The 26073-nt window shown below is 38.2% G+C and overlaps 1 protein-coding gene across 2 annotated transcripts in view; it reads right to left on the reverse strand.

The window, feature by feature from the left end:
* Positions 1-5247: 5247 nt before the first annotated feature.
* The window catches only part of ZFPM2 (zinc finger protein, FOG family member 2), a 314532-nt gene continuing 293706 nt past the window's right edge, over positions 5248-26073 (reverse strand). For both annotated transcript variants that reach the window (XM_033000152.2, XM_033000151.2), the window contains 3 exons: positions 15711-15917; positions 11905-12129; positions 5248-8729 (listed from right to left, as the gene is read on the reverse strand). In XM_033000152.2, coding sequence (XP_032856043.1) covers positions 6238-8729; positions 11905-12129; positions 15711-15917 — 2924 coding nt within the window. In that variant the 3' untranslated portion in view covers positions 5248-6237. The remainder of the gene's footprint in view (positions 8730-11904; positions 12130-15710; positions 15918-26073) is intronic.

Raw genomic sequence — 26073 nt, forward strand, 5'->3', positions numbered from 1 at the left:
TCAGCTTCTCCATTTACCACCCTTGATGTTAATGCTTCAAACAGGACTGGGAGTGGCAGGGATGCATTTGGCATCATGTAGATTGAGGACTGGTTTCTACAGTCCGCTCTGTATCAGCCAGTCACAACTACACGACAGAACTTCCAGCATGCAGAATTTTCTCTTCTTAAAGCAAGGAAATCATTACTGAATGTGAAAACTTGAGCAGAAAACTTTTTTGATAACAGATGGGCTTTCAAAACAGTAGCAATGCCGGTGGTCCTGAAAAGTGATTACATTTACATATAGCCATCACTACGAGACCATATGAACTTGGCTTCACAGTTTCAGTAAGAACATCGAGAACTGGGAAAGCTGAGATGAAAGCTAATTCTGAAGGTGTTTCCAGCTTTATTCAGTTCTATTAATCACACTTGTGGCTTTTCCTATTCAGCATCCTATCCAAAAGTTTGAAAGGAACAACTGTTATTCATAGCCTTATGCAACTGCAGACAAATCTGAAAGGTCTGTGAACTATTGTCTTTATTATTAATTGTGCTGTGAAAGGTTCCTGCCAGGCTGAGGTGTTTAAGGGAGTTGTGTGAACACTGCAGGACTGGTGCTCTCCACAAGCTCACTCCTGTACTGCCTCACAGCTGAGCTGGCAGCAGCTGCCTCTCATCACCTCGCTGGTGCAGATTACTACCCTCCCCAATATACCAGCTCAGGTGGCTCCTTCCACCTGCCTCCACCCTGAATTAGGCACCTTGATTCAAGATGGATTAAACAGTTTAACAACAACAAAAAGAAAGAAAACAAACCAGAAAACAAGACAATTACAAAAACAACTAAACTGGCAGGTGGAATAAATGAGTGTATGGGCAATTGAGTTGGTAGGTAGGAATAAATACCTTGGCCTGAGACCTGCGTAAAGTAGCTGAGAGCAGAAAGAGGAGAAAGCAATTTTGCCAGGAGCACATTTAAATTTGGAAGTGAATGAATGTATTGTCACCCTCCATGCACCAAAAGGTGCTAGTTACCTATGCAATGAGGATTAAAGGGTCTGGATATTACTTCTGCAACAAAGAATTTGTCTAATCACCTCGTTCAGCTGCTTGACTAATTTCTTAATCTAGTTTAGGTTCTTTCCCTCTTTTGGACATGCTCATCTCTCTGTGTATGTTTCGTACATAACATACATGTGTGCTTGTGTATATAGTAAGAAAAACATGCATTTAGAAGTTGAAACTGTCAGAATTATGGCTGATATTTATTCATCTTGTGCCTCCATATTACAGTGAAGCCTTAATTATGTGAGAGCAGAATTCCTGCCCGCTTATATGCCTCATGCTCTGTTTCACTGCACACAAGTGCCACCAGTATTATTTTAGTTCATTTGGCTGTGGCTCTAAGGGGTCTCAAAGGGACCTGGATTCAAAGCACTGTCAGTGACCTACGTGGAAGACTTCAGACAAGAGGACCAGGCATGCCTGCAGGCTAACACAGCTGAAGCTTGGGAATCTGACTTATCTCTAATTTACACTAGGGTCACACACATCTGTTCTGTGCTGCGTCTGTCCTGACAGTTCCTGGCAGTGCAGTGCCCCAGCCATGAGGGTGACCTGGAAGGTGGGAACAGCTGTAGTTCTCTTCCTTGTTGTCAGCCTTGGGGAAAAGGAGACCACCAGGAGCCAGAATCTTTGCACTGGCAATATTCAGTATTTGAGAGTGATCTTCCGAAGATTTTGTCTCCTTATTTTAGCCTGTCTCAACAGGCCTCCTGGGATGTACAGTGTTTTTGCAGTCCTGATGCCTTGTAACTGCTGCCTTCTGCAGCCATCAGCGTATCCATACTACACCCTCCAAATTAACAAAGTGCTGATTCCCTTTTTCCTTATGTTCTTTGCCCCTCAATGAGGTTATTCCACACCACCCTTCCTTCTCTGTACTCACCATCTTTAAGCCAGGTTTTCCAGGCTGACCAGAGCTCCACCTCAGCTTCACCTTTTTAGAGTGGATTCTGATTCATAGTTTATGTACATTAAGAGAAAAGAATTATCCCACCTCCCCTTGATGGTGGTTCTGGCTTTGATTTCATTTTTTAATTTCTACATCAGTTTTTTTGTAATTGTTATTTTTTTCCTTCTGCATTTCTCAGTGGTGTACAATGCAGCAATCACCTTATACATCTTCTCAGATTGTGTTTGGGATGTCTCTACTATGTTCCTGCAGACAGTGTCAGACAATGAATGTAGTCAATAGTTATCTGGTAGAAATGAGAGACTAGGAAAGTTAGCAGTGTGGATCCACAGCAACTACCAATGATCTAGTTTTATGATTATTTGTAGCAATGCGAAAATGTCACCAGAACCCTAACATTATTACAGATTATTCAAGACAGACATCAGCTTGTAGCAATACCCTTTATTGCGTGCACTAGGTATGTCCACCTGATTTATGGTTATAACGAAAATAACACCTTTGTGTAAAAAATTCAGATGGCAAGATGAGAGACCACATGACAATTGTGTGAAAATTGTGATATGAATGGGGGCTCACAACAGCCTTTTAAATTCTGAGTTTTAAGATACAAACAAATAAATGAGGCAGACGGGTAGGTGGTCACATTAGTTCTGAGAACTTCATGTGGATGGGATATTTTGTGAATAAGGAAATCTTCCTTAAAAAAACCAAAAAGTTAAACGCAAAACCTGACAGACAATCAATACACACGGAGGCAAGCAGGAATCTAGATCTAAGGATTCTTCTAAATATTAGGCCTTCATGTGGAGTATTTTTTTTTTTTTATCCTACAACCAGGAAATATTTTAATGCCTTTTGTTGAGCTATTCATCTCCACTTAATAGCCCCAAAGATTTATTCACTGACTCCAGCTGACAGGGATTAGTGGATCCATTTAACCAAGGTGCTCTGCTTCCTACTGAGTTCCAGGTGTCAAAAACACTAAGGATGGACTCCCTTTGCATAGGTGATTTGATAAATAAATAATAAACCTACAAAAACCTATAAGAAGAACTCGGAAGAGTCTATATTCAACAGAAGTTTTCAGCAATAGGCCATTTACCTGTTCTATTATCACCTTGAATAAATGCATAGATATAATCTGAAGAGAATACAAATACTTACTTGGTCAGAAAACAGGCTTGCATAGTTTATTGCTGTGAATAATACTTATGACTTAAACATAGATGTGCTTAAAGCCCCCAGTTGGGATTGGGACAGTATTGTGTAAACTGGTTTAAGAGACAGGAGACAGATTTCTGGCTGGACAAAGAGGTTATGTTCTTATCTCAAATGAGCAAATTAAAAAAAGGGTGCAATGAACAAAATGGAAAAAATTGAAAAGAGTGTGTAAAATTATGTAAAAATATGGGTCCTGTGCCCAGATATGTGAGCAACTATCTTTATTAAATGCTTTCTATTTTTAACAAATTCATATGAAATGAAATGTCGGCAATCTATATTTGCTACCCACCTAGCTAGTGCAAAGTTTTACTTTCAGAGGAGTGTGATGTATAACTTTGGGGTTTAGCACGTGTCAGAGTTGATAGGTTCTCCAGTGAAGTGATTAAAATGTGTATAAAATTGAGTAACACTGTACCCACAAATGAACAGGTTGTGCTTGTTCTGAACTTGTAAAAATGGGACCGGTCAACCAAACAGGTGATTTATAAGGAGAAAACGCTACCAGGTATATTCTGTCGTGTGAAAGCAATTGGACTAGCCACTGGGAAGAATATAATGCAGCATGGCAGCCTTTAATTTACCTCTGGAATATATCAGGTACCCTCAGCATTTCCAGATCAGAAACATTTTGTGATAAGGCTTTTCCCTATTGGCACCACTTTTCAGCTAGGCTTTCCCTTTAACCCCGATATTCTCCTTTACTTTCTCATGGTCTAAACGCACCCTTAGAGCTCAGCAATTGTAAATTACACTACCCATGGCTTTCTGACCAACTTCACCTAAAAGTTTTCATCTATACTTATAGATCTTTCCGAACTAGCTTATTTCAATCCAGATGTAATCACTTAGTTCTTTAAACCAATATTTGTATAACGGATAATCTTCAAAACAGTGTTTGCCACCAAAAAGGTCAAAGTGTACCATCTGTCTCAAATATTGTGCAGTCTTAGATATATTGGTTTGATATTTTCTAGTAAGTGTTTAATTGATAATCCTGAATGATTTGCCTCTTTTATTCACCCTGTGTTTGTAATGCTTTTTCTCCTTCACAAGTCTTATTACCCAAAGTATTTGCTATAGGACCAATTCTAGCTTTACTGAAATTAATGTATACACCTGTTGCCTTTGTTGAGAGAGAGAATTAGCTCAAGTTTAAGCACTCTTGTTCTGTATTTAAAGACCAGCTAACCACCAGAGCTGTTAATAATAGTTTTTGAAGTGGTTATTATTTTTGCTATTGGATCACATGTACCTACACTTTTAAATAAAAAAAGAATTAATTCAGTTCCAAAGTACACAGAGATGGGGTTGCTGAAAGTCAGTGGTGTTGTGTACCCTTACACTAGACTCCAACTGGCTTCTTAGCTGAAATACCATCCTTTTATGTATTTTGTTCTGGGTGCTTTGGCTGATGTAGAAACTAAATTAAATACAATCGTTTATGTGACTATTGAGGTTGTGGTTTTACTTTCAATGATTAAAAATGCATCAATAGGTCACTTTTATAATATACATTTTTGTATGAAAACAGTGTACAGGAGACTGAGCAACTGCAAGTGAAGGGTATTAATTGTGTATTATTTCAGATTTTAATATAATAGAAATTACTGAATAGTATTTCAATATTGAATTAGTGGAACACACTGCTTTTCTATTTAAATGAATGTTACTCTTTTTCATTTAAGACCACTGAACACACAGAGAATCATATCAGAGGTGTTATGAAACAGACTGTTACACTGATTTTGACATATGGAGGTACTGTCAGGGAAGTATGTCCTCCTCAGCTCCAATAAAGAGAACAGCCTTCCTGGTTTCAGACCTTCACATTTTAAGTTTTAAACAACCAGGTTGTCTCAGACTTTGTTGTACTAGTGACCTGTCAGCAAAGACTCCCTCGAAGTAGAGGCACCCTTTGCACTAATTTTCTCTTTGAACCCTTTGCTTCCATTGAAGAGGGGGCAATGTTAACCTGTTCCTAAGAGATTCTTTACAATTTGTGAGCTCTAAATCCTCCTCGAAAACCAAAATAAAACAAATTTAAAGAAATTACTGCCAAACTTCTCCAATGATCTGGAATTTTATTCCATCCATATACATGCATAGTAACAACATTTGTTGAGAAATTATTTCTATCAGAAGTAGAACATTATCTTTGTGATCACCAGTTGCAGTATTGCTACTCTTATATTTAAATATATTTTATATATGAATTAGATTCATAGTTGCAGCATTGAGTTTAGGGTTTTGTTTTAGACTGTGCCTTTCAAAAGATAAAACTGATTGATATGACCTCATTACTTACAATACTGCTTCCAGTAATTTTGTTCATTCTTTATAAAGTATTGCATTTAACAGCAAAGGTTTAAAAATTGAGACAGAGATGCATCAGCGAAAGAAAATACAAGTACTATACAAGAAAAAAATTGCCATCTTCAGTTAACGTACGTTTCAGATTAAGAAAGTGGACAGAAACATACTGCTACATACAAATGCAAAGCCTAATGACTAAGGTACTGTATCTGCTAAAATATAAAGTGCAAACCGAGCCCAAATGTTCAAAAAATTGAAATTTTAAGGCGAACTTTACAGCATAGTTGAAACTTCTTTGCAAGTTATATTTTAGCATATACGTATATCTGCAACAGCATATAAGAAAAAAAAAATCAGGATACACAAGTGCTTTTGAAGCTATTTCTAAAATGCTTTTCTGTATTGTTTGCGACTATTTTCTTTAAAATCTACTATACAGTGCAAACCATATGTGCTACACAATAACTATACAATAACATTACAAATGACTTTAATATAAAGTTTTTAAATAAAAAATAACATAACTACAGCTATGAATACTGCTGGTAAAATAAATTAATATTTTTGAAAATGGCACCAATAATACACTTTACTAATGGACTGTAATGAAATTACACCTTTAAGTCTTCAACTCAGCAATAGTGAAATCTCCTGATTGTCCAGATGTAATTCAAACAGCTTTCTTTAGACTGTATGGAACAATATACTAAACACAGGTACCAAAGGTGACCGACTGTTTCATTTGACATGTTCTGCTGCATGTGACGAGCAATAAAACTTCTTATGAGTTATAAAGTTTGAAAGATTGTTGAACTGGATGTCACACAGTCGGCAATACTTTCCACTGGTTGGGGCCTGGGTAGAACCATTCACGCCTTTAGCTATACTAGACAACTGTTCCTCTGCTGTAGGAATTGCTGGAGAGACATTTTCATTTGCAGTTAAGGGATTCTCGGAGATCCAAGAAGGAGACTTGTGCCCATCTTCATGCGAAGGATTCTGGGAAATGTTCTCTTGCTGTGGGTTTGCGGCAGGTCTTTCCTCCTGTTTTAGTCCCCCATTAACTATTACCATGCCTCGGTTTTTCGGCAATAGCGGAAGAGACTCTTTCTTCTGCACAGCACATCCATTTGAAGGCGCCTGACCTTTAGGAGATTCACTTTCTGTATTTGTGCTTTGATCTAAATCAGTATTATGAATGACGAGAGAACCAGAAATGTAATCACTTGGCTTTATTCCATAATATGGAGAAAGCTGATCTGCTCCTTTAGCTTTCTTTATTGCTCCAGGGTAAAGGCATTGTGGAAGAAACAAATGTTTGTTTTCTTCTTTTGTGGCAATAAGCTGGGCAGCTTCACTAAAGACTTTTAGTCCTTGAAGTGTTGCTAAGTGTGTGGAAAATAAGTTTCCATTAGGAGAGGACTGTTTCAAGTTTCCATTTTTCTCACATTTGATTATGCTTCTTTCATAACTGACATCTGGGCTGTTTCTTTCACTTTCTGGGTTTTGAAACACCTTACTGTCAAGTTGTCCCAGGTCGTTACGCTGATGTGCAGTGACAGGGCAAAAATTCTGCTTGTGAGCCAGGTAGTTCTCTACCTTGTTAAAACTGATCTTACATACCGTGCACTCATGGTAGTCCAGCAGCCTTTTGGGAGAAGTGGATGTTCTCTCTGATGGGGGTAAGCATTTTTTACTGAGATCTATGGGCACATCCATCTCCAAGCAAGACATAGTGGAGTGGGGAGTATCACACTTTGAAACTGGAACACACTTGTTAATAGACAGTGATGTTTCCAGATGCTTTGAGACTATTCCTGGAAAGATATCACATCGTGGGTGGTAACATTCTCCAAGCCCCTCTGTTGGCTCTTGAGTTGATGTACAAGGATTGCCAAGATTAGCCACTTCTAGAAATCGCTGTTGAACTAGTGGTGGCCTTTGTTCTTGCTCTGGTAGGCACATCTCATACATCTTCCTTCGCTTCCGGGTACGCATCGTTCTCTGCATGGCAGGCACTTTGCTGGAAGCGGACCTCTTTAGTGGGGGATCATGGCGAGTCGCACAGTAATACTGCTTGTGCACCATGTACGTTTCATGTCTGCTGAAAGTAATATTACAAGCTTCACACGTGGTCTTGTTAGGATCACTCTCCCCTTCTACTAAAGGAGCACTGGGATTCTTCACATCAGAAGGTTTTCCGTTTATCTTCTCATCGCCGTTGCTTGCAGCTGACAACTTCTTAGACTGTGCTGTAAAGTCTTTTTCATGACTTTTATTGTTTGGCCCAATTAAATCTAAAACATTGGAAGAGTTTATGCAAGATGTCTGCAGAAGCTGATTCTCTGGATCTGATGTGTGAGGAGTCGCATTCAGGATGTTTAGAGAGCTTTGACCGTTACTGGGACTTACAGCTTCTGGCATTTTTTCTGGAACACTGGAAAAATCTGGTGACTTTGCCATTTGTTGCCATCGGCTGCTGCAGTAATGCTTTTTGTGTACCAAGTAGTTGTCCAGATTATTGAATGTTATGTTACACTCAAAACATGTAGCCCCTTTGGGCATCAAAGGACTGTAAATTACAGGAGGATAATTGCTACTTCCATGCCTCAGTCTTCGATGGACCAGTTCAGACATTTTGGCTAATATCTCTGAAGCCTGAGGAACCACAGTGATGTCCTGGGGAAAAGCGAACTGGGAAAGAAAAGGTCCCATTGGGAAAGAAGGACCAATATTAGGCTGAACTGGCGATGAAGCAAGTCTTGGACTGGATGGTTCAGATTTTATTTTAGTGTATGAAAAACTCTGCTTATTTGTGGAAGGCTGGGTTTCTGGCCTCTGGTTTGGAAGGAAAAGTGGAGCCTTTTTTTCACATTTATCAAGCTCTGTATCAGAACTCGCATCTTTAGTTTGCATGGTCTTTTGGCTCTGGGGAACATCATTTCTGCTCAATAGGTCCGTTGCTGGCTGTAAACCTTCTTCGTTTCCACTTGGAGAGTGTTCAATATCACTTTCTCTCTGAATTTTGTTGCCAGAGACATGTAACTCTTGGTGCTGCAGTAGCTCCCTCTGAGTCTGGAAGCCAAAATGGCAGTGATTGCATCTAAAGGCAGCTTGAGTAAGATGTGAGAACAGGTGCTGATGAAAGTTAATCACCGAGTCTGCAGTGTAAGTACAAACTGTGCATTTCAGACTAGCACCAGGCGGGAGAAATTCTTCCATTTTCACTCCTATAGAAAAGACAAGTAAAATATAAAATAAAGTGACCATTACACCCTTCAGGAAGTATACTGGAAAATCACTTGCACAAAAGGTACAAACACACTAAGAACAACTAATTTTCTTCTGATGGGATGGTATCAGTTACCCTGAAAATACTTGAACTGGTTCAGAACTTCTTTCCTTGAACTGTTAGAGAATATTCTCAGACTTCTGCTCTGTTTTGGAGAGCCACAGTATCTTCATGCATTCAGGAGAGATGAAGGGCAAGGAAGAACAAGGGAAAGGATAAAAATAGACTGGTCTTATTCTAAATGAAAAGGTCTTAGAAATTACAGTTTTAACTAAAGGAGACATAATGTTCCCCATACACAATCACTGGAAATTTTGAATGGACAGAAAGCACATCAAGGTCAAGAGGCTCAAGGCTGTAATGTGGCCTGAGGTACAGCCCTCAAAGACAGAGTGCCTGAAAGCCACAAAGAGTAGCATTTTGAGCATTACTGATGTTCAGCTCTTTGCCTGCATGAGTTGGCTGTAATGTGGGAACAGGATACAGATTGTCAGAAAGGACTGGTAAGTTGCATTCATCGTGAAGGGAGGAGGAAGAGTAAGGAATGGCTTCACCATTTTGTCTTCCACATATAATGGCCATAGGCAACTACTGCCATAATACAACACCTTTTCCTCATGAAGTCACTACAGCTTTCCCTATCAAGAACAGTACATTCAAAGCCAGCTTACAATCACTGATGAAACAAACAAACAAACAAAAAAAACATTTTATGGTATTTTGAAAATTAAAATGCTTGAAAAAGAGATAAGACCAAATTTCTCTATGGCAACAACACAGATTCTGATTACCCGTTAAACAATAAAAACTGAAAAAATATTGGTAGGGATATTTGGAATCTAAAATGGGTATTTGTTCTGTCTACACAGGCAGACACACACATATACCATGCCTTGGTCAGGCAAACCAGGTTCATGGTAGTTGAACAACACAAAACTGTAAGAATATTGTGGCTCAATCTATGGAAAGTCATTCTGTTGTACCTGGAGGTTCTCACTTCTCCCCTAGCATCAGTGACTACCACAGTTGTGAGCGACATTTGGATTTAACCTACTCTCAGCCTCGGAGGTCAGAAGGGAGCACTTTAATCAGCGCTTCTTCCTTGTCAGCCACTTTTTCACCTGGAGGCTATATGAAGCTTTAGCTCCTCCACTGCCCTGAGATGATGTTGCATACGCTTCCACATCATGTGACAGAGTCACAGTGGAGCATCTCTATGGTCTTTGCCTTTCAGTTGGGGGTCCATGCTCCAGTGGTGTGGATCTGACACAGTCCCCAGCAGGAACAGTAACAGAAGTCGAAGCAAACACAGCATTAGTTTACAGGGCATTTGGAAGAGGAATGTTTTGTTCCTACTGCAGAATCTGTTGCAATTTGTGACAATCTGGATAGAAAAATAAAGATTGACAGGATCTGAAAGAGAGCAAGAACTGACTGGTTTATGACTAGGAAGAAGGGGAAGGCCTGAGTTTTAGCCTCTGATCTAAGATACTTAAAGATTCTTACTGGAAATTCAGCAGGATTTCAGACCTATCTCTTTCAAGGAACACAGACACTTATCTCTAGATTTCAGTAAGACATGGTCACTCAGAGCTCATGGCTGAAAACCCTCTTGACACTTTAGCCAATGGTATGTCACTAAATGCAAAGAGCTGAAGCAACCCTTTTATACAATGGCTAAGACTTCAGAATTTCCCTCTGCTTGGGGATAAATTAATTTTTTATCTTTCAAGAATACCTGTTTTTAATTACTAGGCTGTAAGACACGCTGAGCTGCATTTACCTGCTCTTGTTGAAGCTGTTCCTACTGTTCCGCTGGTTCACTGAACAGGGAAATATTTGCTAGGCAAGAGACATAAAATGGCAATAGCCCGACATCCAAAGTTAAGATCTGGAAACACAAAAAGATCTAACCTCTAAATGAAGGGCTAAGTGTTGTCTACATAAGGAAGTTTCTCACTCAGCACTCTTCTAGTCCTGTTGTGTGAGGTACCAAACTCCTCCAAGGCAACTTGATGCCTTCTAGATTTGTAATTGCTGACCAAGTATCAGAGGAACATTTTTCACTTCACCAAGTCTACAGAGTAGACTCCCACTCCCCCAGCAGCTTTTACACTGCAGCTGAATAAGGATTTCTTCTGTGAATAAAGCACACATTAGTGTCCTTTAGACTCTATCCATTTAACAGGAAGATCAGGAACTCCTGTAGGGCCCTTTCTTCTGTCCAGACACAGCTCTGTACACTAGACAGCAGACACACTCATAACCTGACACTGAAGTCTTTCTTATTTGTAGGTTTTCTCTGCTACTGAAAGCTCCAATTGCAGAATGTTCTGTAAACTCCTAACTTGTGTTTCTAGCCCTAATTCAAAACAATTTCAAATAGCAGACTCAAAGGACCTTCTGGGAGGGAGGTAAAATTCCTGCTGAATTCCCAATTTTGAATCTCAGGAATTTTGTAATCCCACTTTCCATATATCTGGTATTACAACTTTAGCAACATAGTTGAAGAAAATACTATCCCCATTTTGTATTTATAAAGAGGGAAAATAATGTTTTTATGAAACAAGAAGTTTTTATGAAACAAGTGTCCTGGGAAAAGCACAGAGTTCTGGACCCTGGTCCTTAAGGCCTCCTGCCTAAGAAGCTTACTCTTGAGTCCCAAGATCCTATTTCAGAAGGACTTGCTCTCTGATGGTGTGTATTTCTCCGCTGAGCAGGGTAGGTAGAGATTGTAGTCTGGAAGGCTCACGTTTGGCAGATGGAATCCTGAAGTAACTGAATCTCTCAGAAACTAAGTATCAGCAGCTTAACTGTGTCTGGATTCCTGAGCACACCTTCACCAGTAAAGAAATGCTGCCCGATGTGTGTATACACACATTAAGAGAGAGACAGCATTCAAATGTAGATTAGTAGATAAGAGAAATGACACTGGTTACCTGGGAGAGGTGCTTGGTGTAGAACACAGGTCAGAAACTGTTGACATTTTGATAGTATCTACACCCAATGCTTGTATATATTTGGAGAGACACTGATCCACTGAATGTCTACAGAGGATAATTCTTCAAATAGCTAAATCTAGAAGATGATACAGGAACATACATGGTACTCACCACTGTGAGAATTTAGGTGCATTTCCAGAGCTCTTGCATTAGAAAAACTTTTGGTGCACTGTGGAAAGGGACAGACACTGGATATCTGCTGAGCACTATCGTCGTTCTCCTCTGACAGCTGAGGCCCTTCTCTTTGCCTCCCACTGCAGTAATACATGAGATGGGCCTGCAGGTTCCGCTCGCTTCGATACCAAATGCCACAGGATTTGCAAGGGAATATGTCCTCTACAAGCAAATATAACCAGGTGCAGGTTAGCCAGGGTGCACTCAGTGCCAACCAATTAACACAGCTGGATTAATTCCCCTCACTTCCCCATTAAATGCATGCTTATTTAATAAAATATTGAAAACAGAGTCACAGGTTTATTAAAATGTCACCTGCAGATGAGAGACTGAATGTGGGAGACAGTTGTTTCTTTCAAAAGGAGATTTTAAAAATAGTTACTAAAAAAAAAAAAAAGCTAGAAGTTTTTGGCATGTAATTATTTAAAAAATGAAATTAAATTAATCATTTGTTGTGAATATGCAGTACTAATTCAAGAACTAAGCTGTATTTCCAATACACCACTACTCAATATGTGACATCTTTCAACTGCTTTTTCTTCTGTGTGCACAAGTTTTTCTAGCATTGAGCCTTGGCATTTTTGAGGGGCAACTGCAGATCATTCTGAAGAATGTATATTTTCAGAATGCTTATGCAGTTATTACTGTAAAATCCTGTTTCTCTGATATCCAGGAGGCCAGACTAGATTACATTTCCTTAAGATTATACGGTGTTGAATGTAATATCCTAAGCATCATGTTTATTTCCTGGGTTCCTGTTATTATTAATATTAGAAGTTAAATTTCTAATGTACATTTGCCCTCTTGTTTTGTTAAGTTACCACTGTTCCACTTTTCACTATGCAAAAGGGATATTTGCTAAGAATAATGCAATTTTTCATTGTCTTGTATCCCAAAGTGTCAGCACCCTCTCTGAGGGGAAGGCAATGCAGAGGTTGAACAGAGTGCTTCCCAGCAGCAGAAGGAGTATATATTTTGATCATGTACAGAAGGCTACATACTTTACTCATGTGAAGAGTAACAATGAATACTGTGTATTTACACAGAGCAGACAGATATTTGGTTGTTAATAAATATCCTGTCAGAAGGATACATACGCAGTACATGTTCTGTATTTGTTTCGGACAAAAGACCTGTTTGATCTTTCTGAAAGCTGAACTTGTCATCCTATCAGTAAGAACAAGAAATCCCAGTCCGTTACGGTACATCTACACTAGTAAATTAAACAGCAATACAGTCCAGACTAGAGCAGTGGAACTTCTTGTTTGTATTGTGAAATCATGAGAAAGGTCCCTTCCACACTTTTGGCTTAAGTCAACTAATACCTTCCCCATTCCTGCATACAGTTCAGGAGTTACCACGCGCCTAGGATCATTCCCTGCAACTAGTCTGGACACTTCTCACCTGTTATTGAGACTAAGAGAGGATAAAACTGTAAGTGCAGCCAGACTGTCCCAGCTGACCTCAGGATCAGAGAATGGGCAATTGCAGTCAACATCTTGGTCAACATCAAAACTCCCACTGACTTCAGAATGCAAAAAATTGCTAGCAACTGTAATTAACTTAGTCTTGAAGAATGGCTGGCTGCTCTGAAAATACAGCATGTGTAGCTGATGATGTGATTCATTATCATTCCTGACAATTTATGTTTAATTCCAAATATTGATGTGTATAGGACAACTGCTCTATTCCAATTCCTTTGGGTGAACAAAGTTGAAGACTCCAACCCACTGAAATGGATGAGTCTTTTATTTGTTAAGTATCTACAAACACGGCCAAAATTTACACTGATTAGTTTGCTTCTCTAACAGCATTGCTAATGCTTGTCTATTTTTCTGCTCATGAACTTGCAGAAAATATTTTCACCACTACCAGTTTCTATTTTTCCTTTTGCCACTGAATAATTGTGCATGAGTTAAAGACAGAAACATTTAATGGAACAGTTAGTATTCTAGTATATAACACTATTTAAACATTACTGATACAGCTTGCATCATTTGAAATGTCCATCTCATATGAAAGCTAGTATTTCAGCATTTGGGTTTGGCTTCAAACAGTTTAAAAAAGTTGAACTGTAGATGTTTCCACAGAAGAGAAAGTCCAGAAGTAGTAATAGGAAATTCTGATATAGGCAACATGTCCTATTTGAATTAATTTGACTGCATTCCATCACAGAATTGAATTTTCTGATTATCTTAATGAATTTGACTTCCAGCAATCTTTATTTCCTATGGGCTAGATGGCCTGGAAACTCTGTAGCAACAGTTATGAACAGTGAATATGTGACTCCTGTCACGTGCCCTGCAGAGGAAATGCATTTGAGGAGTTTTGCATGGTGAGAAGATGGAATTTCAGGGAGAACAATGTATAGGGATGGGATCTGAAACTATTACTCCCCTAAAGAGATGCAAAATAGATATAGGCTACTTGAAGTTAATGTTTTAATTCTTTAAAAGCAGAATATTTTAATTTGTTTCAATGGATAGTTCCCAAATATTTCAATGGATCAATTCAGGAAATGCAACATTCAAGTTCAAGCTGAATGAGCCAAAGGTGATACTCTAATTTTGATTTATTTCCAATAGAAAATGTTAGAAAACATTAACACCCACAGCAATACAATGGAAAAAAAAAAAAAAAAAAAAAGGAAAACATGGAATGAAATGTGTTACCACAGATATTTTAACTGGTTCTATCTGAAGAGCTTGGAGCTGAAGAGCTTGGAGACGGTGCGACTGTTCAAGACACAGTGTTATTTGGTGTGATCCTGAGTGGCTGATCATGTGCTTGCATGTACATTCATACCTGAAATACTGTATCCATACTGTATTCAGTACTTTGCTATATCTAATTACAGTACTTACAAACCACAGGAAGCACAGGGAAGTGCTCCAACATGGGGTCTAAATGGACAGGATTACAAAGTGCTGAATGCTAAGGATATGCAAAAGGTCTAAGTGTTGCAAAAGGTCTAAGTGATGACTGGTGAGGGTCATGGTAACAGCTAACGTATCTGAAAAGTACTTAGAAAGGAGGACGAGGAATAAGGCTGTATAAAGGTAAAAAGCGGCAATAAGAAAAGAAATTTAATTCAAGCTGAATTGTCCCACTTCAGGAACTGACTTACCACATACTCATATTCCTCCTCTCTAGGGACAGCACTTAATTATATGTTGTATTTTGTCCATGATAGGGTTTACTGATGTCCAGAGGATGTAAAAATATTCTTGAGTAGCCACATTGAGTGGAGATACTACAATGAATCAGGGCTGCCACAGGGAATGATCTCCGTTGCATTCTGAAACAGTCACTGAAGAGATGAGTTCTTTCCTTCCACGGAGTATCATGAATTATTACCAGAAGCTGCAGATGTAAGCAACAAGCTTACCTGAGCAGCAGAGAGGCTGGACTTTGTGAGCTAACAGGCCTACCTTATCTACTTTTTAAACAGTTTCTGATCCTACTGCCTCTGGAGCAGATCACAGAACCTCCATGTGAAGGCAGGTCAGATACTCTTGGGTGAGGCTCTTTCAGAGCCCAGACACCAAACTGCTTTTCTTCCTCCTTTTATGTCTGCGAGTTCATCTGAGATGATGGGGGAACAAAAGCAGGCTTTGAGCTGTGGGTTTTAAATTGTGTGGTTTCTGTGGTCTTGAATTCACTATCACTGTATTAGCTCTTCATATGTGCCTTAAAGTACTGCTGTTTTAAAAAAACACCAGAGAATAGTATTCATCACTTACTGTTCACAATAGCCGTAGGCAAAATAGATGCCATTGCAGCTTGTTGAGGGAGCAATTGTATTGAGTCCAGCAGGCGTGCAGGATACATCCCTTCTGTGAGAGTCATCTGACTAGCCGCTTGCAGCCTTGAGTCAAAATCTACAACAAAGGCAATCAGCTCTTCACCCTCTGAGATGGCCTTGGTCGTGGTACACCAAAGTTGCCCTCCTACAGGAAACATAAAAGCAGAAAGATTTAATTAACTATATCAGATTCCAGAACTTAAAACAGCTGTGCCGTATCTTCACACTATCTTTTTTTAAATTTCAATGCCTTGTTCAAGGTAAAGAGGCAAATAATTTTTACTTTTACTGTCTTCCTTCTATCAATACAGGAATTGTCAATGTATAACAATTTGGGAATACTTTTTCTAACTATTTGCAGCATGAATATTCATTTTAATTTTTCATTTTGTTTCCTAAAAAGGCAGCTTTATGAAAATTAAGATATAGGTGAAAATGTTTTATATGGCACTTTTCTCATCATTACTTTTCACCAAACTACCTATATATTTTTTTCATAACTCCAAGCTTGTTTTATTCTGAATACCAAATCACAGCACAGTAACACCAAACAGCTGCAAGAAAGAAATCAGATTTCCTCTTAAGGGCGTTCTTCTCCTCCCTTATGTTTGCCACCCTCTTTCTCTAAAAAATCTTCCCTTATGTAATATTCTTTGTAACATGACTGCTTTATCTCTGCTTACACTGACTGAACTTCCTGAAAAGAAGATATGCCAAAGATCTGTTTCATAAAGGCTTATTCAAATAAAGGTTTGTTTAAAGGGGGGGGAGGTGGAAGAACTTTCATCAAACAGTAAGATACACTATAGCTCTGTGCTGCAAATGTCACGTGTAGTGCATTAAAAAGAAAATTAACTATGCGAGTACATCTACTAATGTATTTGAATGCGATAGTGAATGCTCATTTATTTAACATGTTTAGACAGGCAAAGCACTTATATTGTGTTATCTACACTCTCAGGCCTAGATACATATCCAATACAGTTATGCCTGAAATAATGTTGCATACTTTACGTTATAAAGCTTTTTTTTCCTCAGGTTTTGTATATATAGAAAAAGCTATATGTTGTATTCATTAGGCAAGCAAAAACTGTACTCGTTTTGATAAGTAATATTGCTGTGTTTATCTTTCGGCATAACTGCCTTTTCAACTGCACTTCATTTTTTTCCCCTCAAAGAGATTATAGTTTTAAAACAACTTGTTGCAAAAATCTGGTAGAAGAGATAACAACAGTGTATGATATGCCACAGCTAAATGGAAGAATTAGGACATTGTTTTAGAGAAATCTTGGACAATTAATTAAACCAGTCTATTAGCTTTCAAAGATGAGCAAACAAAACAGCATCAGTGACAATGTGTTTCACTGGAAAAATAAAGCTAAGCTTCCAGACCTCAAAGTGGTGTAAAAGTTTCAAAGCAGGAAAGTGTCTTTGTATTTACCCTTCAGTAATACATCACTTGAAGGTGGCTCCAAAGTTTACAAACAACTTACTGTGATGGGACCAAAGCATACTAAGGTTTACTACCCTCCAAAATTACAGCATTAAATGGTGCTAATCTGAGTAATTTCCTCTGGAGAATAAGGAGATGAAATGTGAAGACAGTGCCATACATGTCTACAAATGCAGAATCCTAATGCCCAAACCAAGCAGGAATTCAAATGTTTGAAGAGCACAGTCTGACTTATTGTCTGATACAAGTCAGGAGTAAATATTCAGTAGTCTTCAAAGTTAAACTGGTATAAAACCTGTTCAAGAGAAAACCAGGCTAAATTTGTAAATTCTACTTAATTAGTCTCGTAGATAAAAATACATGATATACACACTGCAATCTGAGAATCTGAAACTGGGTACTCTCACCGCAAACACCACACAGTTCATTTTCTAGCTGGAACGGGGCTTCTACTATTAACATACATTTCTACTTTATTTATATACAGAAGGTGTAATAATCAACCAACATGTTCTAGTATATTTTAATACAGAATAAGAGCTCTTCTTAGACTGTATTATTCCCTGGATTTCTTAATAAAATGAGTCACTGCAGAAGAACCAACTGAGACTTTCTCTATCCCAGCAAACATCTTGACATGCTATACCCTTGGGGGAAAAAAAAAAAAAAAAAAAAAAAAAAGAAAGTGTAGTTGATTACTGGGTCTCCAGCTGCAATCAGTCTGGATCAGCTAAAAGGCTGACTCAGTCTCCTGGTGTTAGAGCTCCTCAGGGTGTTGACTCATGTCCAGCAGCAGATTAAACTCGGACAGCTGAAGCGAGCAGTGACCTCGGCCGCCTGCTCCACCCAGCTCCTGGCTGGCTGTCACACCTACGGCAGGCACCGCCAAGCGGGGTATGTGACAGCTCTGGAAGCACAACAATCTCTGCCTTAGTTTATTAAAGGAAATCAGAACTACATAAATTTGATCCACTCCCCTATTTGAATACAAACCTTCAGCCCAGCAGGATTCAGATCGAAGAACTACACTGTTATTTTGTTTTCTTTCATCCCACTCTATAGAAAATGAGGTGTTTAATTGTTCATGACATATATGTCCATGTTTTCATCAGTACCTGATATTGTGTCAAGTTAGATACCCAGATGAATTCCCAAATGATGCATTCTCCCAGCTACTTGTAATGCAGCATCCCACCTCTACAGCAAGTCACCCACAGGGACAGGACACCGTACAGTCCCCTCTTGTCCCCTTTGATGCTTGGTTGCACAGGGTAAGGTAATAGCTGCTGTTTTGAAAGATCCAAACAACTTTATTCCCCTAAATGCAGTGAATGCAGATATGCTGGCCTTCATGCACAGTGGGGAAACAGTGGAACAGAAGTCTTGTTGAGCCTTCTACTGCGCAGCCAGGGAAATGGCATGCAGAGAACCTGGCTGTGGCTTCCAAATTTAATAGGAAGTTACAATCATGGCTACCATATGAATTATTATGCTGTCTAGACACGCTTGTCAAGAATAAGGGCTTCCTTACAGGTGGTGGTTACAAAACAGGAAAAAAGTTCTTGCTTCCCACAAACATTTATACAAGCTAAGACACAACTGACATATGCACAGTAATTTCTCAGGAGCACAACATCTTTTCATAAAGCAAAGTGCAGTGTTAACAACCAGTTTTAAAAAGCATAATAAGGATGTCTTTGCCAAGTTCTGGTGACAATGGAGAAGGAGATAGGAAGATGTTTGCCTGAAATATTTGCAAAGACATGACAATTTCATAAGGAAACATACAGGCCTGTTACTTATATGCGATGAAGTTCTGACTAAGCTGGCTAGAAATTTTTTAACCAACTGTTCCTTTTGTCAGAAAAAGCTTGCAGGGATGAAATGGTTCTGACAAAGCTTTACCAGGCCAAGTTTCTCAATCCTATGACAGACACAGTTATCAGAAGAAAATAAAGAAGAACGTCCACATGAGCTCTAACAGAGATGAGTGACTGACAGTGCCTCAGAAATGAAGTCCTGGTTATATTACTCAGTCAGAAGACAAGACAATGGTAGACTGGTGATTTTGGCCCTCTTCTCGCCCATAATGAGTACGCTGGTCATCCATTTATATTGAAAAGGGTCTTACTGGTTTTACATGGTGGGGTAAGAAAAGTCTTACTCTTGTTCTAGCACAGAAGGGAAGTTTTTGAAATACCAGAAGGTTTTGTAACATTGGAAAGCTGTTTTTTCTACAAGTCTAGTTCTGGCTCTCTGAAATAAAAAATAAGCTTCTTGACCCTGCAATACGTTGTTTTATATCTATGGTTAAACCAAAGAAATTTATGTGAAGTATAGAATACATACATGTCAAGCAGAAGAAGATAATGACAATATCTGTAAACACTATGTACTTATTTGAACTATTTTTTCTAGTTCACATTGCAAGGAATTAGAAATGCTCATTTAATCATTGAAAGTTGGGAAAGTTAAAGAATATCATGTTGTGCAAAATTACATTCCAACTGCATTGGCATGAGTTCTTTATCAAATGACATCAGGCACTGAAGCAGCTATATGATAGCTTTGGAGTTTCCACCAAACGGAAAGGTTATTTCAGGATATTCTTCTTTGTCTGCATCTTTCACTGCAAATATTTCTGCTGCTTGAAAAAAACCCAACACCCTTAAATAAATGAAAAAAAAAAACCAAACAACCAACAAACCAACTTTCTACGCAAAGGAAAAAGTAAGGTCCTGATGTCCCTGAAAAACTGTGGACTTACTGTTCTTTGTAATGTTTATGATCAAGATTCTTGTGCAAACAGATCTGGTTCCTAACAGGAAGCTTATAAATCATACTCATAATTGCTGTCAAAACTGCAGTGGAGTGTACTGCAAGTTTTGATAATAAAGAATAGAGTCACAGTTCAAACTTGATTACATTTTGGAAATTCATGCTGCTCTTACAAGAATCAGTGGTCTTAAATATCTTCTTCTCCTGCCAAATTTTTCACTTGCACTTTTTATTATTTATGAAATCAGTGCCTGCACAATGTCATTCAGACCTCTGCTGATAAACTCTAATTAAGATTAAGACAAGCCTTTTGGAAAGGATCCCATCATTAGCAAACATGATAAACACAAAAATACTCCCTACTTGTCAACCAGGAGCAATTCAGTAACCTAACAGTATTATCTGTTGCTAGGCTACAGAGCTGACAAAGCTTCAATTATATTGTATGGCCATACCTATAGAATACTGTATAAGCAAAATGTATCTAATATAAAAGCATTTAACTTCATCCATGCTATCTGTAATTCATGGCTTCTTTCAATGGAAAAAATCAGGTTAATAATTACATAGCACGCTGGAAAAATCTTAGCGATGTGTCATGTTTGCGCAATTTTTTCTAATTTATCTCTATGATTGATAGACATTTGCTTTGCAAAAATAATAAAATGCAAGCAATGGAATGCTGTAAACCACAAGCGCAACTACATCTGGGCTCATCAAGATATGGAACAACACTTAGTATAAAAAATATATAGTAAATTGAACCAATTAAATCATATTTAGATGCAGTAATACTCTATCTTCTGTATTCAGAATAAGGAGCACTGCAGTGATAGATATGCATGTTCATGCAAAAGTTTATTTTATGTAGGACAGACAACTAAAATACAAGGGAAACTTGCTTTTTTTTGTTGTTGTTGTTGTTTTAAAACAGCCCTTCATTTTTTCCCTTTACATTTGGAATTTATTTTAAAACAAGCAACCTCTATTATCCTATTTGGAATCAGCAATTTGCTCTGAAGATTTAACCAAAGTGATGGCCCTTTATATCTTTCGACTCTCAGAATCCTACTACACTTGCAGGGAAGACAGACCCCAGCACAGTGAGCCTTCTGATGGTGGGTTTTCTCTTTTTTTCCACTTATTTTTTATAGACCTTAAGAAGTGATCATTTGGGATCTGTGGGTCACAGTCTGAAAAAAAATTTATTTAAGGACAGACTCCCCTATTAACTCCACTGGGAGAAAAGAGCTTCAAAATGGACAGAACCATAAAGCCTCAATTCATACCACTTCTCTTAGGAAGAGTGACTTAAGAAAGCAAGTAGCTAAAAACAATGTTTTCATTGAGTACAGCTGTTTCACGGAAGGAAGTGCAGCTATTTTTTTTCACAGATGAAGAAGCATAATGACAATATAAACACATACTCAAAGGCAACCCCAGTTTTCCTGTCTTTAGTATCAGTTGCTTTTCCTTGCTGAACCATTTGAGTATAACTTTTTGACACAGAAATGGCATACACCTTTCATAGAAGTTTCATAAATCAATGGCAATTTCTATTAAAAACACTTTTCAATGCTAGTTAATTCAGAAGTACTACGTTCATGTAGTAAAATTTGCACTTACTGGATTCGATTGTGTTGCTGCAACAACATAATAGCCCATTTCCTGTACACACATCTTTTTGCAAGAAGGGTCAAAAGACTATCAGAATTTATTTAAACAACAGACTGTTATGCTTAGCAACTTCCAGGCACCATCAACTGAATTAAACCTTCCTCTCCCAATTGGAGAAGTATTACGATTTGTAAAAAATTATGCTTTTTAGTAATGGTAATGGGGGTTGGAGTTTATTTATTATCTTCCCTTCTTTGTTCCACAGGTTAAGCATTTAAGGAGAATTTGTGCATCACAATAGGATGGGATCTTCATATTTGGGTTCCTCCTGCTTCTCACCCATGGGGTTGTGACGACTCAGCATAATGAATGCCATTTCAGTGCGGCACAAGTTACTGGGCAGATCTCTAATTTTTGACATGAACAAAGTACATATATCTATATGTAGACACATTGTTTAATAAAAAATTATAATTAATTCAAATCCAATACTGTTGAAATTTTTGACAGTAGAGTGGTACAAGGAACAGAACTTATAAATTATGTGTGCCCCTTCTTTGAAAAATGCTTTGGAGGTTTCTTTGTGCATTGGCAAATACAGTAGGAATATGAGGTATTGTGTGGATCCTCCTGCACAGCACCTGATAAAAGAATAAAGAGCTGTGACATATTCTTAAAACAATAGAGGAATTAAAGAGAAACAATGGGCCAGCTGCTTCATTAATACAATCAAAAGAGAGCCCAGCACAGAGGAGTCCAGATAATTAAGCACTACTCTTTTAGACCTTTTTTCTATAATAAAATTGCTAAAAATGTATTAACTACTTCATAGTTGTTAGATAGATCTATGTACTTGTTTATTTAGGTTGATTAATGCCTTTTCAGTATTCTACAACATGCCAACTCATGGTTCATACAAGTTTTTGAATAAAATAATGTAAAAATAAGTGATACGGATCTGTGGTATATACAGCAATAAATCAAAAGCATTTTGTGAACAGTCTTTCCAGTTGCTAAGTAATTCTCTGCATTTTTCACATGCGTACACAAAATACATACTTTGCACAGCATTTGTGCTATTCACGTATTTTAATGACAGGGTTCCAACCACCTCTCTGTGAAGTGTCTCAGAAATCACCCCTGCAAAATCACACTTCTCAAACTCTCACAAAAAAATAGTTTTAGTGCTACATTAAGATTAATGAGATGATTTCCTAGCATCTTCTATCATTTTTCCTTGTTTACTGATCAAACGAGATTGCCAAAAGAAGCTTGACCTTTAATTTTACCTAAACCACTGCATATTATAAGCCTCCAGTGTATTGACTGCAAAAAATGTAAAGTCTATTGCACTCTGTAAAATTAGGCCAATAGAGCGGTCAAACCAGTTCTGTTGCCACTATTACCTTTATATTCAACGTAAAATATGGAGCCTGCTTAGTTTTTAACTCACTCAATAAACTGCAAAATAAAAGAATAGCAATGATATTTTTCAGAACAGAACAACAGAAGAATACTCAGCTTAAAGGCACTAGCCAAACTGAAAAAGGCGGCTTTAAAATCCCTACATTTTGAGATATAAAATGTCTGACCAGAAACAGGGAATCAAAATACTCCTGCAGAATATAGCTCTTGTGCACCTGAGTCAGCTGGAGATCTGGGTCTGTCTTCAGCTTAGTCATACACTGACAGCTGACAGTGTTTTGTCTGAATAGATGATTTTATAGTTAAAACTGTCAGGCATTATATACCTGATAAAAAGAAAAATATTAAAGGAACTTGCTAGTCCTAGAGGAGTGACCCCCAAACCTGGCATCTCTGTGTCAGTGTAAGGGGTAGGTTTTTCCCTTGCTGCACTACAACTACTGATAACATCACAACGTGTACTGAAGCAGCCCTTGAATTAATACTGCAAAAATCTTGATCAGATGAACCCCAAATGAAGCACACCGTTTTGGAAAAGCAAGGAGTATAACAAACACTTAGATTTGATGTCTTATTTTTTCCACTGTTGTATGCCTGCTTTTTGTTAGTTCGAGGATTTCTACGTGCTTCCTCCAATTAAATGTCCACATGTAACACTCAACAGAGTTCTACTAGGTAAAGAGGCAAAATAGATTAGTGCTCTGAAAATATTCACAGAAAAATAATGTGGTAATTTTATTTGCCATTTTCCCCCTGATAGAGCTGTCACAGCTTATTTACCACAGGGGGAGACAGTTAAACCCATATCCTTAGAAGTTCTATGCATTTAAGAGGCTTATATATCTCTTCTGGGACCCTCGTTCAAATCCTGGGCTAATCAGAGTGAATACATATCTTTCTATTAGATGGCTCTAAAAAGTCTTAGGTGATATCAGTTCCTGGTGGACGACAGTCCACAGCGTAAAACTATTAAATGTTTGGCACAAATGGCAATACTTATAGAATGAAGCTGAAAACTGTAATATCCTCCCACATCACAAGAAGTTAAGTCTACTGCTCAGAGGTTGAAACTAAAGCCTGCCATAAATGCTAAAACTGTTATATTTCCTTAATTCAGCATAAACTCAAACAAAGAAGTCAAAGGAGTTCTTTCTTTAGTTTGTCAATTTCTTTTTTTTTTTTTTCTTTCCAAATTCGTTTTGAATTGAGTGGTACACCTTTTCTACATTTGATTTGGGCCTCACTTGAGTGTTATTTCAGAATTTACTAATCCTTCAGAAAGGAAATAATAAACAGCTTGAAAAAAAATGAGAAACCCTTGCTGACATTGCTCACGTTGCACTCCCATCACCACTGCAAAAGAGCTAGGACTTACTGCCGCAGCAAACTCATCTCTCCTTTTACTTTTTACAGGATCAGTGAATGGGCATTATCCAAAGAGCTTCCCAGGAGACATTCCCAGGTGACCTCCACCGCCTCCCTCAGCTTTTGTGGATGCACCAGGTTTCAGAGAGAGAGAGAGAATGGACGGCTGAAACGAACTACTCTGAAGCAGGGCTTTGGATATACACATTCCTACAATCCCTGCTTCCCCAACAGCACAGCTGTCAGGTGACCTTTTTGTAGCCTTACAAACACAATCCTGACGGTGGATTGTCTTTTCAGAGTTATTTTGTGAGACTGGAGTGCATGAAAAAAGGAGGTGATTAAATGAGACAATAGCTATGCTTTAATGGCACCTCTTTCTTACAGAGAAAGCAGAGTATGCTACATCTTATCAATGGATTTTCTGCTGTCTTGCATCTGCTGCTGTAGGGCACATTTCTTGCCCCTAGGCAAATGGAGAGTGAATGGCAAAGGTACCTGAGCAGGAGGAAGGATTATATAGTGGGAGCTGGACTGATAGTTTGTATTTGTAAAGGAAATAAACACATTAAATAGAAGGACAAATTAGAAGTTATAGAATGGCAAAACCAAAGTAAGAAATAAATATTAGCTATGAGATCAGATTGCTTATTCAACACAGGGACCATGCTCCAGAAGAAGCTCAGGGCTGTGCGTGAAACAAAAGTCACCTTTAATAATGAACAGGAGCTGGAGCATTTAGTTGTGTGCACTGTAACTCCAAGAAAACAGTTGCTATTGTTGTTAGTTATCTTGGCCTTTCCTCATGTTAATGTTCAGCTCATGGGTTGAAGTTCAGGAACTTGTTCACCTCTGCTCTAACAACCATGGAAGCAAAGTAGCACTTCTTGATTCAAAAAAATCTTGCTCCCACTTAAGCCATTATAACATTTTACATTGGCTTTGGTGGAAACAAGACTGTGACAAATCAGTGGCTCTCTTACTAAACAACCAACCAAGTGAAAGTCATAAAAAGTAGATTTGTATGTTTAATATGTTCTAAAATGTAAATGTCATAGAATCCACAATACGCATCTAACCCAGCCTTTTCTATTTAAAAAACTAACTCATTTAAAAAAAAAAGCCACACACCAAAACCTACACCAAAACCCCAGATTTCCTCCAGATATGTCATAACCCAGGTATTATCATTCTGCCTTTCGAAGTAGAAGCTAGAAGTAAAAAGGACTGAAAACTTGAGATGACAAAAGCATTTCCACCTCCCAAGCTATATACAGTGTCCAAAGTAAACAAGCATTGTAAACCACTGCCGGTCTACCATTTAGTCCATCTAGTCAGAGAGACTGTTAACAGCAGAAAGCAAATCCTGTGATGGCAACAGCAAGACTAAGCTACCTGCGGTCACGACTGAAATAAAAAAAAAAAAAAAAGATTATGAATGAGGAAATAGTTAAAACTTGCTGTATACACTAACATGGATTAGCAATTAAAGAGGATTCTGTACTTGACGATTTCCTCCTGAACAGGCTTAATAAGCAATACAAGTTTACTGAGCTTTATACAGGTGCATAGGAGCTGCCATTCTGCCTGCCTGGTCAGCATGATTTCTAAATAGCCAGGAAAGAAGTGACTGTATACCCAAAGGCAAGCTGTCAAAATTCAG

Source organism: Tyto alba, unplaced genomic scaffold (genome assembly GCF_018691265.1).
Source record: "Tyto alba isolate M040663 unplaced genomic scaffold, T.alba_DEE_v4.0 Super-Scaffold_9, whole genome shotgun sequence".
Taxonomy (NCBI): Eukaryota; Metazoa; Chordata; class Aves; order Strigiformes; family Tytonidae; genus Tyto; species Tyto alba.